At 36.6% G+C, this 14,414-nt stretch overlaps 1 protein-coding gene across 1 annotated transcript in view; it reads left to right on the forward strand.

Moving 5' to 3' along the window:
* The window catches only part of LOC126470147 (adenylyl cyclase-associated protein 1), a 186,803-nt gene extending 173,031 nt beyond the window's left edge, over window positions 1-13,772 (forward strand). Inside the window, exon 9 of the mRNA XM_050097764.1 lies at window positions 8,585-13,772. Coding sequence (XP_049953721.1) covers window positions 8,585-8,668 — 84 coding nt within the window. The 3' untranslated portion in view covers window positions 8,669-13,772. The remainder of the gene's footprint in view (window positions 1-8,584) is intronic.
* The last annotated feature ends 642 nt before the right edge of the window (window positions 13,773-14,414 follow it).

The raw sequence follows: 14,414 nt of genomic DNA on the forward strand, positions 1-14,414 counted from the left end.
GCAGAAGATCTGGAAAGTTTTTCATCAGGAAGAAAACTGGGAAAAACCGGGGAATTTTTTAGAATTCCTAGAGCTTTTCATTGTTTTAGTTTTCAGTTAAATTTTTGTAATTTTGGCTGTTGAGAACCAATACTCTAACAAAGGATATTACTGTGTCCTGCCACGGCAGAATAATAGTGCAACAATAAAACATGAAAGAGAGAAAAAAAAAAACGAAAATAAAACTTAAGTTGCAAGGGAAATGCACCATATACAACAACAAAACACAGTGCTCATACAAGGTGTCTAACAACAGCAAAATGTGTCAAAGGCCTTAGGAAGACTGTGCAATGCTTCAGAACAACAAATTGCCTGTGATGAGCGTGACGTCACCATTGTTTATGTTAGATTCATCTGAGTAGTGCGAGCGGACTCATGCGCATGCACTGTTGAGTCACGTGTGAGTAGTATCTTCTCCCACTTCTGCCTACGGAAGTGTGGCTGTTAGCTGTACAAGCAGTAGCAGCAAGCAGCCAGATACTGCCCAGAAAAATTTTACTGGCGTGTGCAAGCTACCAGATTCACACTTGCACAACAGGCCCTGATCAAGGGGGTGGGGGCAAACCGGGGTATCCACCCAGGGCAGCAGTTTGGGGGGGGAGCACCAAGTTCATATCTTAAGGAAGAAAACATTGTTTCACAAAGGACCTAGCATCCAGCACACATTGGTCTATTGATTATTCATATGATTTTGAAACTTGTCCCTGTTGGTTTTTGAACATTTTTGAATGCATTCTAAGTTGATTTCCAAATGAATCATAAGTTGATTTTTGAATGCGTGCATAGTGTACATGATTTCCCTGCTAGGGGAATCTCCATCGTATATATAAATAAACTATCTTCCAGACAAAAGGTGGCAGGGCTATATGAGGTAAGCGGAGTAAAGCGGAACGGGTGAATGCCTATTGCTGTTTGTATATGCGGTTGTCTGGGTTTGCAAACGATAAGTGTTGTTATAATTACTAGTGAAATCCATAGTTTCAGACTACCAGAGTGGAGAATAAATGGCTAACAGGAATAGGCAGGTAAGAAAGATTACATATTATCTTCTCGGTGTCTCCAAGAAAATGACAGAACATTTTTGGCCAGACCCCTACACTACTAAGAGCCAGTTGTACAGTTTCCGGCTAGCAGCTGCCTAAGTTCTATTCTGGGAGTAGTGCAGAAAACACGTTGTACGAACATGTAATAATGCGTAACTGGAGAATAAACACAGGATAACTAAAACTAGTGATTGTGACAGGGTTAGTGAAGTTAATCGAAGAATAAGTTTTCACACTGGCAGGAATAGTTACAGAATTAGTGATGACAAGATTGATTATTAGAATGAGGGAAACGGGGACATCACACAAATTATAGAAGAATATGATGATTCCAAATTTATGTAAACATTTCGTACTACTACTTTTGGATCTCATGCTTGAGAATCTGGGGTGTATGAATGAAATGTGAAACTATTTTCTAACATAAAGCTTTTTGCTTTTAGTTGGCCTAATAGGCATTTGATATTTGTATTTTATGAATTATGTTGAAATGTTATAAAAATGACCATTTATGCCAAAACAATCTCATTTATTTGGTGTGTGTGATGATTACTGTAATATTAGACAGGCCTCTTGAATTTTGTCTAGCAGACAGTGACAAATTACACGTAATCAGATTGAGGAACCACACCAGGCTTGGGTACTGTTTGTATTAACAACTTTTACCATATTAGATAACGACATTTCGTTTTCTTCATGCAGCAAAACGTTTGATGAACTTTGGTGAGGTAATAGATTCTTTTCCAGAAAGAAAAGCATGCTCTGTAAAGCTGTAGTAAGATTAGAGAGAAAAAAATGCTAGAACTTAAAGGTTGAAGAAACGTGTACTGCTTGCTTGTCTCTTGTCTTTACTGGTTTTATGTACCCTATATTTAATCTTATGTCACAGAAAACACAAGTTATTAGCTAATAGGCAATAAAGAGTGCAAATTTTCTGAAGAGTACTTGTTCTCCCAGTTACAAATAAACCCAACCAGTAATTGCGAGTTTTTTTTAAGAGGGACAGGAGAATCACCACAGGACTTTTTTAATTTCCACTGTCCTGAAGATAGTTTGATGGCATCCGTTACAAAATACGAGGTGCGACAATAAAGTAATGAGACTGATTTTCTTTGCAAGATGTGGCAACCATGTAGGCTCGCATAGGCACAATACCTTTGACCTTGGTCTATAAGCTGCTTCTAGTCCAAGCGGCACATCGATGCAGCTGCTCAATTGTGAGTTGTGTTGTAATAAGTTAACACGTGTTTGTCTCTCTTGTCATGGAAATGGAACTGCATAATATTGCAAAGTGGTATGCCATTTCTTTTTGTGTTAAATTGGATGAAAATGTGACGACAACTTATGGTAAGCTTCAGAAGGCTTTTGGAGAGGAGGTTATGTCAAGTGCTCAAGTTTTTCGTTGGCATAAAATGTTTAGTGAAGGCAGAATGAATGTTGAAGATGTCGACCACAATGGACGACCATCAACCTCATGCACGGATGTCAACTTGGCCAGGGTGCATGAACTCGTACGATCTGATCGAAGATTACCCGTGAAAATGATTGCGGAAGAACTGAACATCAATCGAGAAATGGTTTGTGTAGTAATAACTGAAGATCTTGGTATGAGAAAGATTTGTGCAAAAATTGTCCCCAAAAACCTCACACCACAACAGCAAGAAACACGGAAATCAATCCAGAATTGTTGAGCCTTGTTATCACTGGTGATGAAAGTTGGTTTTTTCAGTATGATCCAGAGACAAAACGCCAAAGTTCGCAATAGTGCACAGAGGGATCATCCACACCGAAAAAAGCTTGTATGTCAAAGTCAAAAGTGAAATGCATGCTTGTGTGCTTCTTTGATTCCAAGGGAATTGTTCACAAAGAGTGGGTGCCTCCTGGACAAACAGTTAACCAATATTACTACAAAGAAATTTTAGAAAGACTTCGTAAAGAGAGTTCTTCGGGTTCGTGCCAACATTACTGATAATTGGATTCTGCATCACGATAATGCGCCATCCCATATGGCTCTGTCAGTACAGCAATTTTTAACCTCAAAACAAATTTCAGTACTACCGCAGCCACCTTATTCACCAGATATCGCTCCATGTGACTTTTTTCTATTTCCAAGAGTCAAAACGTTGGTCAGGGGACACCATTTTCAAACAACACAAGATGTCCAAAAAGCTGTGATGAGGGTCTTGGAGGATATTACAGAAGGTGAGTTCCAGCATCAATGGCAGAAGTGCAGGAAAAAGTGTGTATAATCAGAAGGGAACTATCTAGATATATTATTGCCTCAGTTCGAAAATATCGTTGGTTCGGGTCTGATGGTGCAGAGCAGTCCGAGTTGTAGTGGGGAGATGGGTAGTCTCCACATGCCTCGTGTTTACGTTTAGTAATTTTGCTGTTTCATCTTCGTTTATTGCTCTCGTGTCAAACGAATACAAAACGGATTGCTGTGCCAGGGGCTGTCAAGTGAATTAAAATATATTCACATAATTATGGAAGGCTGAAATATGTTATTAGTTTCAGATTTTATTTATTTCCATCTCTCTGACAGTCAAGCATTAATCGACTTGCAGAACAATGAAGTTATTTTTGTTGATTTGCTAAAGAAATTTGGCTTTTATTAATCTTTTCCCCTGAAGCAGTCAATTTATTTAAAACGAAGTGTTTAATTCCCCACTGTGGCTCACAAAATTCCGATGCTCTTGGAGTAACTTCTGATGTTATGTTTCTTTTGTGACATAATATAAGACCTTTCACACGTACGAACATGCGGGCTTCCTGCGTCATTGTAGCTGCGTAAGCGTGATGACTCCTGTTACCTGGCGCTCTGTGGCAACTGCTGAAATGAACCTATATGTAACAGGTTGTGGGAGAATATTGCAAATGGTTGTTTGACAAGCATTACTTTGAAAGTAAATTTCCTTTTACGCGAGATGAACTATGTGCGAGAATGTACGATGAATTAAACTCTCATTTAAAAATCAACTCTTTGAGAACGGCCATTTACAAGAATTATGAGCCCAGAAAATCAGACGTTTGTTGTTATTAAAATTTTTGCTGGCACATTTGTGTGATGTAGCTTAAAATGTAACACATGCAAAAAAGATCAACATTATATTTAAAAGCTTAGCTTCTCTTGCAGCTTATTAATCTTCGAGACCAATATTATATGCAAAACCTTTGCTTTTTTTGTAGCAACACTACATAAATTAATTTAAACCATTAACTTTTCCTATTTGTGTGTTTGGGCTACATAACAGTGGTATTGCAATTGGTTGACTACATCACATGTCCTACGCTCTGAATATCCGCCGGCATCGGCTGGTGAGATCACGTGATATGAGCTATGACTGGCTTACAAAAGCACAGCACAATCTTGATTACAATGCTTTAAAAAGTAACATGTGGTGTTTGGTGGAATTCGAATTTATACTTTCTTAATACAAAAATATACAGCATACATGTTGCTGCACCACAAAGATCTTTCCAAAAAGTGATTCCCCCCCCCTTCCACGCCCCACCGAGAGTTTTGTTTTCTAAAGTGCCGGGAAATTCTATGCCTCTGTATAAAACCATAACTAATCAAAGGATTGATAAGTCGTACAGTTCCTAGGAAAAGTATACTGTCACTTAACACAGAAAAAGTGTATTTTCACCTGGGAGGAAAGTGCATTTTTAACCGGGAGATCTGGGAAAAATCCCCTTGTCTGCATATACACCCTGTAGTTGTATGAATCACTAACATTTTGATAACAAACAAAGGAGATATTACTTGGCAAAGTGAAACATATTCCAACAGTAGCAGAAACTAGCTTGTTCGCTTGACTAGATATAGCTACACTCCAGTTAAAGTGGTAGACGTCGTTAACAGATAGTTAGTTATATTGTTAGCAAAATTAAATTTTTTTTGCTATGGAAGGGAAGTGTGATGGAATGTGCAAGCAAAATGTGAGGCATACCTGCCTTGACATTGTGGATAAATGTGTTATTCAGCAACAATTTCTGTGCTTTTATGAACAACACAAGGAAATAGGAACATTGCTAGAACTTTACAGCTTGTGTCGTATAGAAGTGGGAGCTAGTAAAGAAACTGACAAGAGGAGTGCATGTGGTCAGAGATGGGGAACAGAGAACTGCCTAAATAGTGGAACAGTTTAAGGTACACAGTGTCTTATTCTAGAAGCAGTCATCTTAGTTGGCTTCCAGTCAAAAGAAGTGATTAGATGAATTTAGTTATGATGAATTAAAATAACTGCAGTCTGCAAAATAGCATGATAGCCTAATGATAGCCTAATATTTTAGGTCGCAACCCATTACACAGAGTTTCTGGGTTCGATCCTACTATAAAATGAATTCTGTCCTCTCTCTCTCTCTCCCCCCCCCCTTTTTTTTTTTTATGATACCTATAAACCACCTTAGTTGTGTTGGTTACAAAATAGATTATGAAGGGATAAAATTAAATGATTAATGACTCAGGAGGTAGGTACAAATTCATTTATTACTAGATGGGTACCTGGCCTTGTCCTAGTATGTATTTAAGTGATTAATGGAAAATCTCATATAAAGATGTGAAACAAATACTAACAAAAGATTGAGGGGCTGGCCAGTACTTACCTCAGCTCAGTACAGCCAATAGATAATACAAAACAGAACAGAAAATTTACATTTTCCTCTGACAACCATCCATCCTTGCTACCCTCCCTGTTTACCTTTCCTTGCTGCTTCATAACCTAGGTTGTGAGTAACTAAATCCACTTTCCCTTCTTCCCCTCTCTCCTCCCTGATGAAGGAACAAAGTTCTGAAAGCCAGGAATGTAAATTTTCTGTTCTGTTTTGTGTTATCTATCGGCTGTACTGAGCTGAGGTAAGTACTGGCCAGCCCTTCTATCTTTTTGTTAGTATTTGTTTCACTAGTACGTATTTATTCCAATCTTCTATTAGTCCATCTCCTCCTTCCCCTTCTGTCACCTTCTTCTCCCCCTTCTATCTCCTTCTCACCCCCCTCTAAACCCACCTTCTCCTCTCCCCTCCGTTCATCTTCTCCTCACCCCATACTCACTCCACATTATCACTCCCACTGATGGTTCTTCCCCCCACATTATTTCTTTCCAGATAGTAATAAGTGTACCAATTTTGGATGAAATCAATTCAGGGATTTAGGAGGAGCATTTTACCCGGGGCTTTGCTTGCGCACACATACGTCACATGTATTTAATGTATTTCACGCATAGTTGTATACATATTTCACTTGTATATCTCACGAATTTTGCTATTTGGTTTTGTTTTCATGCAGCTTAATGTTTACAATGTCATATCTCCTGAACTATGTGTCATTTAATTGTATAATTTTGCAGGTAAGTTCAGTTCTATATGTGGATAGTGTCTGCAACTGTGTTGCAAATTGATTTGGTAGGGAAGAAGTAATAAATTAAAATGTTGCATCTGATGCTCAAGTTTTAATGCGTGAACAGTGAAAATGTAATAAGCAATAAACCTTTTACATTTCATCATTTTGTGTGTGTGTGTGTGTGGGGGGGAGGGGGGGGGGGGGGAGAGAGAGAGAGAGAGAGAGAGAGAGAGAGAGAGAGAGAGAGAGAGAGAATGGTGTTGGGGGGGGGGGGGGGTGCAGCAATAAAATTCTCTAAAGATTTGAAATCATTTTTGATGTTGGTTGCACGTCACTAAGTGCTCTCACTCTCAAGTATTTTGTGAATACAGTCTGGCTGTTTGTATGTCATGAGCTCCCCCCCCCCCCCCCCCCCCCCCAACACACACACACACACACACACACACACACACACACACACACACCCGCATGAGAGGTAGGTGGTTCTTACTTTCAAAGTGGTTCTTTCCAGACAGTAAGTAATATATATAACAATTTACTGCATATACTTGAATAACCCACACATTTTTTCCCAAATTTGAGGACGATTATTCAAAACAAGGTTAGTACTGCTCCGCCTCCAACAATAGATCCCATTATATTATTGCATTGTTGTGGCCCCAGTCTGTGATGCATCAGTAGCATGTTAGAAGTGAAGTATTAACAATGTCTTCAAACTTGTTAATTATGGCTACGAGTTCTCATTATCGCTTGTACACTGCTAAAGAAAAACTGAAAATTATTGAAGAAGCCAAGAAAGTTTGAAACCGAGCAGCTGGAAGAAAGTACGATGTGAATGAGAGTTGTATTCGCGACTGGCAAAAAAAAATATGACTTCAAGAAACTAACAGTAATCACCGGGCAATCCACGGCCAAAAAGTGAAGCATTTGGACCTTGAAAAAAATGCTCTGTGATTATGAAGATGAGAAGCGATAATACAGATGTGCAGTGATGAGTGAAATGTGCCAACTTAAAGCATTGGCTTTAGCCAAAGAACTACACATTACCAATTTCAAAGCTAGCCAGGGTTGGCTATCAAGATTTTTCAACTGAAATGGATTAGGATTCCGAAGGAAAATGACCATCACTCAATGGCTTCCAGGTGGGTATGAGGAAAAATAGTGTATTTTCATCATTATGTGGTAAGTCTGTGACACAAATAGTCTTATATATTATTGCAAATTGGTAATGTGGATTTAATGCCAGTGTATTGTGAGATGTCGCTTGACAACACCGTGAACAGGAAAGGAGAATTCAGCATCATGATAAGAACTGGTGGCAGTGAGAAGCAAAGGTGTACAATGATGGTTTGTGTAAGAGGCAATGGACGAAAGCTATAACCTTATGTGATATTTAAAAGAAAAACTATTCCAAAAATATTAGAGAAAGGCATATTAGTGAAAGCAAATCCGAAGGGGTGGGTAGACAATAACCTTGTGATTGACTGGGTGACACATGTTTGGCAACGTCGTCCTGGTGCATTACTGAATTTATGTAACATGTTGGTCTTGGACAGCTTCCACGGACGTAAAACTAAGGAAGTGCGAGACAAATTACAAAAAAGGGAAACTGACTTCCTCATTATCCCCGGAGACCTATCATCGATTCTAAAAACACTAGATGCATGTATAAATTCAAAGCTGCACTTAAACAGCAGTGCACTGACATACAGACATGTAGTGTGTGGCAGCACCTCACTTGTAAGTGTGTGCTGTTCTGCCTTCCCTTCTTCCCTTGTGTAAACATGATGGGGATGCCACACTGGCCAGGTTAGTAGTTCGGTTGGCCAGGTAATAAGTAAAACATAAGTTTGTATCACTGTTTATGCATCATGCACAAGGCAGAGAGAAGTTAGGTGATACTTTTGCCAGCCTCCCATTAAAGAATGCACTCAATGATTGTGCTTCTTCCTCCATTTTAAATCTAGCTTCCCTCTTCTATAATATTGTGCACCAACTTTGTAATTCATTGTAACATGAAGATATTGGTAGACTAATAATAGTTTGTCAAATTATTTGAAGACTAAATGTGAGTGATGTAATAGTTTCTTTCTTGTATATCCATCAGCTGTTATTGCATATTACACTGGCTTTAAGTGTCTACTAATTTGATTTGTTTCAGGCGGAATTCCCTGTACCAGAACAATTTAAAACTACTGTAAGCCAAAAGGGGTTGCAGACCATTGCTGTTGAAAATAAAGGATAAACCATTTCATTAGATGTAGAAATATTGTGCAATCATCATAAATCAATATGCAATCATTTTTTTATCTTCATATTAAAAATAAGTGACAAGAATGATAGATGCAAGGAGTACAGTATATGAACTGTTAAAATTTGGTGTACAGGATAATTGCTTGATGTGATAAATCTACTTTTTAGACGTTTCTGTGGCTTGAAATTTGTATCATTTTTGAAAGCCGTAGTGAACAATAACAAGCAACTGAGTTTATGTATATATATTTTTAAGAGTAATGAAAGTCTTACTCTAGGGTTTCTTATTACATTGTCATGAACATTAATGCAGAACAAGGAATTGAAATTTGTCTTATGTTAAAGATTGGAAATGAAGTTTCATTCATATATTCATATTTTCTATTATAAAATTTTACTATAATTTGCTATTGTCAAATGCAGATAGAAATAATTTTCTCAGTAGACTGAAAGTAACGCTGTTATGACTCCTCTGCAGACAAAGGTGTGAGAGTTTTCCCTGTTTGACTTCAATAGTACTTCAATGCAGATTGTTGATTATTATTTTTTTGTGCTACTTGTCAGTTGATAGTGTGTGTCACTCTGAGAGTTAAGATTGTACTTTTGAACTGTCAGAATTATTGTGCAAGTATCATGATGCTGGGTGTGTACAGATTTTTTAATTTTTACAGCTGATAAATTATTTTCTTCTTATTAAAGTGGTCACATTTTTGACACATCATTTTTGAAAAGATTTTTAATGTGTGAATTATGTCAAATCAATAAAGCTGTACTATGTATTATGTAAATGGTGCTATTTTTTAAACAAAAATATTGTCTTTTCTACTATTATGGGTGCTAAATTTGTAATTAGCATTTATACAGTTTCATATATTTTCATATCGCCTGTTCCATCCTTTTATCTGAGCAGCAGTCATTTTTGTTGTCATACTTATCATCTCATTGTCAGAAAGAAAATGGGTTTGAATTAATCGTATAGTTCATAATTTTGTTTATTCACTGGACATTCATTTCTTCTCTTGCTATTTTACACCTGGAAAATGACTTTTTTTACCTTCTATTTTAGTTGTGTGGAAAATTTCTGTGTATTACAGCATGACTATATGTGTTAAGCTTTTTTTAAATATTTTGGCCATAATTATTGAAAGTGTTGAAGTTAATAAATATCACTTGAAATTTATTGTATCATTTACAGCAGCCAATATTGTGGCTTATGGACATGTGCATTTGCAATGTAGATATTGTTTTCTATGACTATTTTAATTTGAAATCCAAGGCAGACTTCATTCTAAATTGATGAATGTGTAAAAAAGAAAAGAAATAAGATTTGCATAGTATTGTAAATTGTTGAGGTTGCACTAGGTTTTTTAATACTTGCTGATGTTTGTCTCTGTCCTGTGACCAGAGGAGTATACAGCAAAAGAGCTTTCTAAATGAAGCATGTTATGATCATGTGAAAATAGTAGAAGATTGGCAGTATTCCAGGAAACTAATATATTGAATAACAATTGAAAGAATGATTGTGGATAAACAACTTTTTCAAGGTGCTGCTGCAGAAGAAGAGAGACTAAATGCTAGTGTGTGTGTGTGTGTGTGTGTGTGTGTGTGTGTGTGTGTGTGTGAGCGAGTGAGATTTACAGAGAATAGCGGGATGGTTAAGAGAGAACTGCACATTATTTGAGGGTTTAAGGTTTTACAGATGACCTGAACATTTGATGGAGTTACAAATATGATAGTGAAAAGTCCTGAGTGGAATACAAATTCCATTAGATGGAGTTGTTATTTACAGACAGTTGCAGTTTATTGTTAGTTAGTTTCACGTTCTGTTGATCATTTGCACAGTAATTCTTAATTATGTGAAACAAGTCACTTTACATACACATCACAACTTAATTTTTAAATGTTGCTACATGCTGAACTTCTTTTTAAAATCTAATGTGCTTTATGTCCACAGTGTGGTGGAAAGTTATTTTCAGTTAGCAGAGTAAAATATCTTGCATATTTTGTAGGATACACAGTCACCAAATATGGTATGCTTAATATTGTGGGTTATCCTGCACATCATTACATTATCACATATCACATTTGATGTTCCTTCCACCACAGGTAACAATGATGATGCCAGCATCTCTTGCTCAAAGCAAGAGACAATCAGGGATAGTATGGTATTTACAAAATGCCATTACTAACAAAACAGACTGTTCAAAATGTAAATTCTTATACATTTTATTAGATTTCAATGATTATTAGATTTGGACCAACTTCAATCAATTGTAATTATACTCGTAGTTTCTGGTCACCCTGCAAATAGTTACATGACGCTGTAAGTCTAATCTACCCCCCCCCCCCCCCCCTTTTCCCATGTGAAAAAAGGTTTTGTGTGTGTGTGTGTGTGTGTGTGTGTGTTGTGTGTGGGCGGAGAGAGAGAGAGAGAGAGAGAGAGAGAGAGAGAGAGAGAGAGAGAGAGCACTTCCTTGGCCCAGTTTCCTGTTACCTGGATACTCTGTGCTTTTCATATACCACATCCTGCAGTCAAAATATCATTAGGTAATCCCAATCTTTTATCCAACTCTTAATGACAGTGTCTTATTCTTGTTTTGGGCAGGACCATTACCTCCATACCATGCAGGCAACACATCAACATCTGCAAATTTTGTGAAACTATGCACTCATTACCTTCATTATCAGATCTGCAGTTATTCACCAAACTTCCAAATAAAGCAGTTGCTTGGATTCAACAAAAATAATATTTATTCTGCTACAACATCTTTTGCAAAGCGTACTTGGAATACAATTTTTGTTCTTTAAATTTTTGCCATCATTTAGTACATAGATGGAGGAAATGGAGTTAAAATCTAGCATTCATCAATATTAATGCTGACATACATAATACTTTATCTCAGCTTGGGCTCTTCTTCCTTCAGCAGTGTAAGCCGATAGTACTTCAGAACCTTTGAGGAACAACAACTTTAATTTATTTATTTTATTTTAGTCATTATACTCCTACCATGAACACATTCTTACAAGAATGGTGTAGAAATATCAATGGAGCACTGAACAGATGACTGGCAAAGGTTCCAATGTCCATGACTATAAATTTTGCGATCCTGAAATATACAACATGCTAGAGTTGTATATTTCGATATATGAATAACGTAGCTCACACAAACATCTGAATTATAAAACTAACTGCAAGTTCTCATGCTTCTGGCATGGGAGACATGTTCTTCTGTAGTTCCTGTCTCACAGCTGTAAAATTAGTGCTTCATCAAAACTAGATTTACAATACCAAATGAATTCCTCCCTGTCCAGATAATTATCGTGAAGACAGTCAACTTATTCCTGAGCAATTGCTTTGTCTTAATAATAAAATCAATTTTAATCAGAAATCTTATTTCTGGGAACACTCAGCTACCACCAGCACACTATTTCTGACAGGATGATTAATTTTATTTGTATGGATTTGAAGAAAAAATTGAACTGTTTAAAGCGCTCAGATTTATGTGATAACTCTGCTGACCCAGCATCTGATTTGCAAATAGCTGAACAAAACTGTGTAGCTACCTTTCACACGTAAACCATAGTGAAGCAATCAGGTTCAGTCATTTTCATTTAATTACATTTTTTTTACTTCTGAATGTGCATCATAGACGGGAGTGAGTCAGATTATACTGCCTGTAATAAATCACACTGGAAATATTTCCAGGTGTAGTGTTTTTACTTCCTATGTTAAGTGGTTTTATCCTTACAGGAACACTATACCTATTTTTGGAATACCATTTAGACATAACATAATACGGCCATGGTAATTGTTTGTATAATTTATACAGTGAAACCACCAAGGTCTGTATTGCATGTATACATGTACAAAAGGAAGCATTAGTGGAAACAGTCATAAAAACCTTATCCCTGTTTAAGCTAAAAGTGAGTTAATGAAATGTTCCACTGTTCCTGAAGAAAATTCAGTTTTAAAGAATGATGCAATAAATATTCCTGTGACAGAAATATAACTTGAAATTTAATGATATAAGCCTAATATTTTATAGGTCTCAAACATGAAACAACGAAACATGCATTGTTTGACATACTACATACTATTGGTTTTGTGTAATGACTGAGTTATATTTGTGTCGCATCCCCCCTGCCCTGCCCAAAGTAGTTTACATACAGGAGATTCCAAAGTTTCTCACTTTTAGTGAATGCGGGTAGAGAGAATGTAATGTGTTCCTGTTCTGTTCACAATATTATCCTTGTATGGGAGCTCTTCTTGGTTATTAACTTAAAATGAACAATCACTGCCTTCCATGAATGTGGATATAGGCTAATTGTAATTAAAAATCCCCTGTGCATTTTCTTCGGTGGTTTTACTATATAAGCAATTGTATCAATATTTAGAATGACATATTTACTAAATAAAAATAAAAGCATTAAACACTAAAAATTCTTATTCATAATAACAAATATTAAATTTTATAGTGTATACCAAGAAATAAACTTCTGAAACTTAACTATCTGGAGTAGCATTTTTGTTCACATCTCTAAACTGTGTAGGCTACTACTTGTTAAACAGGATCATATCGTAACAGAAAGGTTATCTGTTTAAAACGTTTTTTATAGCTACTTTTCCTGACATATTGATACATGTTGGCATAAATAATAGAATGTAATTTTATATACATTAAGCTTTTCTGAAAATTGTGTAAATGTTCAAAAACATTCAGAAAAAAGCTTAAATACTGTGTTCTACATTGATAATGTAAATAAAATTGTCACTATTATTAAATTTCTGCTACTTATCATATTAAACTGAAAAAGATGGTACTGTTTTATTTTTAGCAAACTTGGTATTTTATGCCAAGTATTTCTTGCAGTGGAAAGATTGCTGAATGTACTTTCAGGCATGATGTTTATGTGGAAACATGATTTGCTCATAAAATTTACCTGTGCACCTCCGCTGTGAGTCAGTGTTACTGTATATTTTCCTCAGCTTCTGCATTTAGTAGGTGTTTCACATATTTTATCAGTAGGGATTATTTTTAGATTGTCTTCTTTGTAAAATAATCTACAAAAAATAAATTTAAATTATTGATGATTAATATGAGCAACTTCTTATTTTCACAAAGATAATATCTATTAATAATAGTTTTTTTACTTTAGTGTTGTGTAAATTTCTTACTGCTTACAAGGGAACCTCCCCATCGCACCCCCCTCAGATTTAGTTATAAGTTGGCACAGTGGATAGGCCTTGATAAACTGAACACCGATCAATTGAGAAAACAGGAAGAAGTTGTGTGGAACTGTGAAAAAATAAGCAAAATATACAAACTGAGTAGTCCATGGGCCACATGGGCAACATCATGGAGACAGGCAGCTCAGGAGCGCCGTGGTCCCATGGTAGTGTGAGCACCTGTAGAAGGAGAGGTCCTTGGTTCAAGTCTTCCCTCGAGTGAAAATTTTACTTTCTTTATTTTTGCATAGTTATTATCTGTCCGTTCGTTCATTGACATCTCTGTTCACTGTAATAAGTTCAGTGTCTGTGTTTTGCGACCGCTTCGCAAAACCGTGCGATTAGTAGACGAAAGGACGTGCCTCTCCAATGGGAACCGAAAACATTTGATCGCAAGGCCATAGGTCAACTGATTCCTCCACAGGAAAACACATCTGATATATTCTGTACGACACTGGTGACGGCACGTGCGTCACATGACAGGAATATGTTGTCGACCCACCTAACTTGT

Source organism: Schistocerca serialis, chromosome 1 (assembly GCF_023864345.2).
Source record: "Schistocerca serialis cubense isolate TAMUIC-IGC-003099 chromosome 1, iqSchSeri2.2, whole genome shotgun sequence".
Lineage (NCBI taxonomy): Eukaryota > Metazoa > Arthropoda > Insecta > Orthoptera > Acrididae > Schistocerca > Schistocerca serialis.